Source organism: Palaemon carinicauda, chromosome 6 (assembly GCF_036898095.1).
Source record: "Palaemon carinicauda isolate YSFRI2023 chromosome 6, ASM3689809v2, whole genome shotgun sequence".
NCBI lineage: Eukaryota > Metazoa > Arthropoda > Malacostraca > Decapoda > Palaemonidae > Palaemon > Palaemon carinicauda.
The window spans coordinates 64,018,234-64,021,002 of NC_090730.1; the positions used below are offsets into that span (position 1 = coordinate 64,018,234).

The following is a 2,769-nucleotide window of genomic DNA, read 5'->3' on the forward strand; positions in this document are numbered from 1 at the left end:
GTGGCGTCATAGAACCGGTACCTGCCGGGCAGCCAACTGAATAGTGCACCCGTATGGTGGTCATCACCAAGAAGTCAGGACAGCCACGCAGTACAGTCGACTACCAGCGCCTCAACGCATCCTGCCTGCGGGAGACATACCACACCCCCGCCCCATTCGACATGGTGTCCAGGGTACCTAAGCACACATTCAAGACCGTAGCAATACTGGGGATACTACCAGGTGGAGCTAGACGAAGAAAGTCGCGACCTAACCACACTCATTACCCTCTGGGGGAGATTTCGTTACCGTCGTATCCCCCATGGGGCACCGCTCCACCGGGGATGCGTATACTCGACTATTCGATAACGTAATCCAGGACATCTACGACGACAGCATCGAAGGGACTTTCTGGCATGCCTACGACTCCTTCGAAACATGCGCAGCCAAGGGTATCACCCTAAAGCCAGAGAAATTCCAATTTGCAAGAAGAGAAGTGGACTTTGTGGGCTTCAACCTGGCCTGGGAGGCCTACAAGCCAACAGAGGAAGGTCTGGCGGCCATCAAGAACTTCCCAATGCCACGTCAGCCCTCTATCACTGACGTAAGGGCTTGGTACAGATTCGTCAACCAGCTGGCGCCCTTCCTCGCAACAGCCCCTATCATGATCCCATTCAGGGAGCTCCTCAAGAAACGAACCGGGAAGTTAGTGTACTGGAACGAGGCACTCCGCACCAAATTCCATCACACCTAAGACATAATTTGCCAATTAGCAGAGGATGGGTTTGCCTACTACGACAGGAGCCGCCCCACAGTAGCAGTCACCGACTGGAGGAAAGAGGGCATAGGGTTTGTAATCCTTCAGCAGTATTGTGATGCAGCTCCACAACCATGCCCTTTTGCTGCAGTGGGTGGCACCTGGCAATATGCGGCAGCCACCATCTCACCGCCGCCGAAGCTGGTTACGCTCCCGTGGAGGGGGAGGCCCTTGCGGTAGCCTGGTGTCTCCAGAAGGCGAGGCTGTTCTTGCTGGGGTGCCCCAACCTTATCGTTCTGACGGACCACCGCCTGTTAACCAAGTTGCTGGGGGATCGGGCCCTCACGGAAATCTCCAACCCCCGTCTCTTCAGGCTGAAGGAGAGAACCCTGCAGTACCGATTCAGGGTCAAGTATCTGCCGGGAAAGCGTAAAAGCGCGGCAGACTTCCTGTCACGATACCCCACCTTGAAAGGCGAGGGTTAGGCGCGCCGCTGTCAGCAACCCCGTGTATCAGCTGCTCATGGCCAGGGTCCTGGCCAGGGACTGAGCCGACAGGAAGTCCCAGGAAGTTGCATGCCTTCGGCCCTTCTACGGTGTCAGGGAGAAGCTGGCCATTATCCAAGACTTAGTGACATACACGTTCGAACAGGGTAACGTCCGCCTAGTTATCCCGGAGCCTCTCTGTCAGCAGGTGGCTGCCAACTTACACGCGGCTCACCAAGGCCTGGACTCGATGCATCGACGAGCGCGCCAGATGGTGTACTGGCCTGGACTCCTGGGGGTACCTGCAGTATCACCGATCCTCGTGCGAAGAATGCGACATACACGCACCATTGCAGGCCTCGGAGGAACTCATCATCACACCGCCCCCAGAGTACCCCTTCCAGATGACAGTAGTGGAGATGTTCCGGTACAACGGACACTCATACATGGCCTACGCAGACAGGCTCACAGGTTGGCTGGAGCTGGCCCACTTCCCCCACGGCACCTCCTCCTCTCACATCAAGACCCAGCTACGTCGCTACTTCGCCAGGTGGGGGGCCCCCGAGCAAATCTCCACGGACGGTGGCACCAATCTGGCAAGCGAGGAAATGGGGGAATTTTTCAAGTTATGGGGCGTGTCCATGCGGCTATCATCCGCCCAGTACCTGCAGTCCAATGGCAGGGCAGAGGCCGCAGTCAAGATCGGGAAGCAGATAATAATGGCCAACACGGGCAGCGGCGGCAACCTCGACACGGACAGGTCCTCTATGGCTATGTTGCAGTACTTCAACACCCCCCTCCGCGGAATAAATAAGTCACCCGCCCAGATGGCAGTGGGCAGGTAGCTCCGAGATGGCTTACCTACGGCACGCTGGTACCTCACGGTAGACAAACACTGGGGACCAACCTTACAGCAGAGAGAACGTCAGATGGCTGACAGCAGTGCTGCCCTTACTGGGAACGGACCCTCCAGAAAGCTTCCAGTTATCAACCCGGGATCCCAAGTGCGAGTGCAAAATCAGGCTACTAAGCTGTGAGACCGTACCGGTACCGTGGCGGAAACGCTCCCATACCGACAATACCTAGTTAGACTGAACGGCAACGGGCGCCTCTCCCTCCGTAATAGGAAGCACCTGCGACACACATCATCGAGGCCCCAGCCAGGGCCGGCCACACCTGCTACGCATCCAGCCCCGCCTAGGCCTGAGCAGCCACCGGTCAGTTACCCTACGCCCAGCCCACAAGCAGTACGGGAGCCATGCCCAACACGGCGCACCAGAAGGCCAGCGTGGATGAATGACTACATGTGACGTCGTTAACGGTCATATACCTTCTTTTATGTAATCACGTACATTACAGTGGCATCTGCTTATATTTTTATTGTATCTGCTCCTCATGTTATTTTATGAACATGTATTACCTACACATTGCATTTTACACTACCGACAGCTATGTATCTGTCTTATTCTTGCACATGCATCCAGTTTAATCCATGTATATCCATGTATTATTTTTATCATTGCCTCTCCATGCACACACATATATTAA

At 55.5% G+C, this 2,769-nt stretch overlaps 1 protein-coding gene across 1 annotated transcript; it reads left to right on the forward strand.

Annotated features, from left to right (window-relative positions):
• The first annotated feature begins 301 nt into the window (after positions 1 to 301).
• On the forward strand, positions 302 to 733 carry LOC137643028 (uncharacterized). Its single transcript, XM_068375880.1, has one exon. The coding sequence runs from the start codon at positions 302 to 304 to the stop codon at positions 731 to 733; it is 432 nt and encodes a 143-aa protein (XP_068231981.1).
• The last annotated feature ends 2,036 nt before the right edge of the window (positions 734 to 2,769 follow it).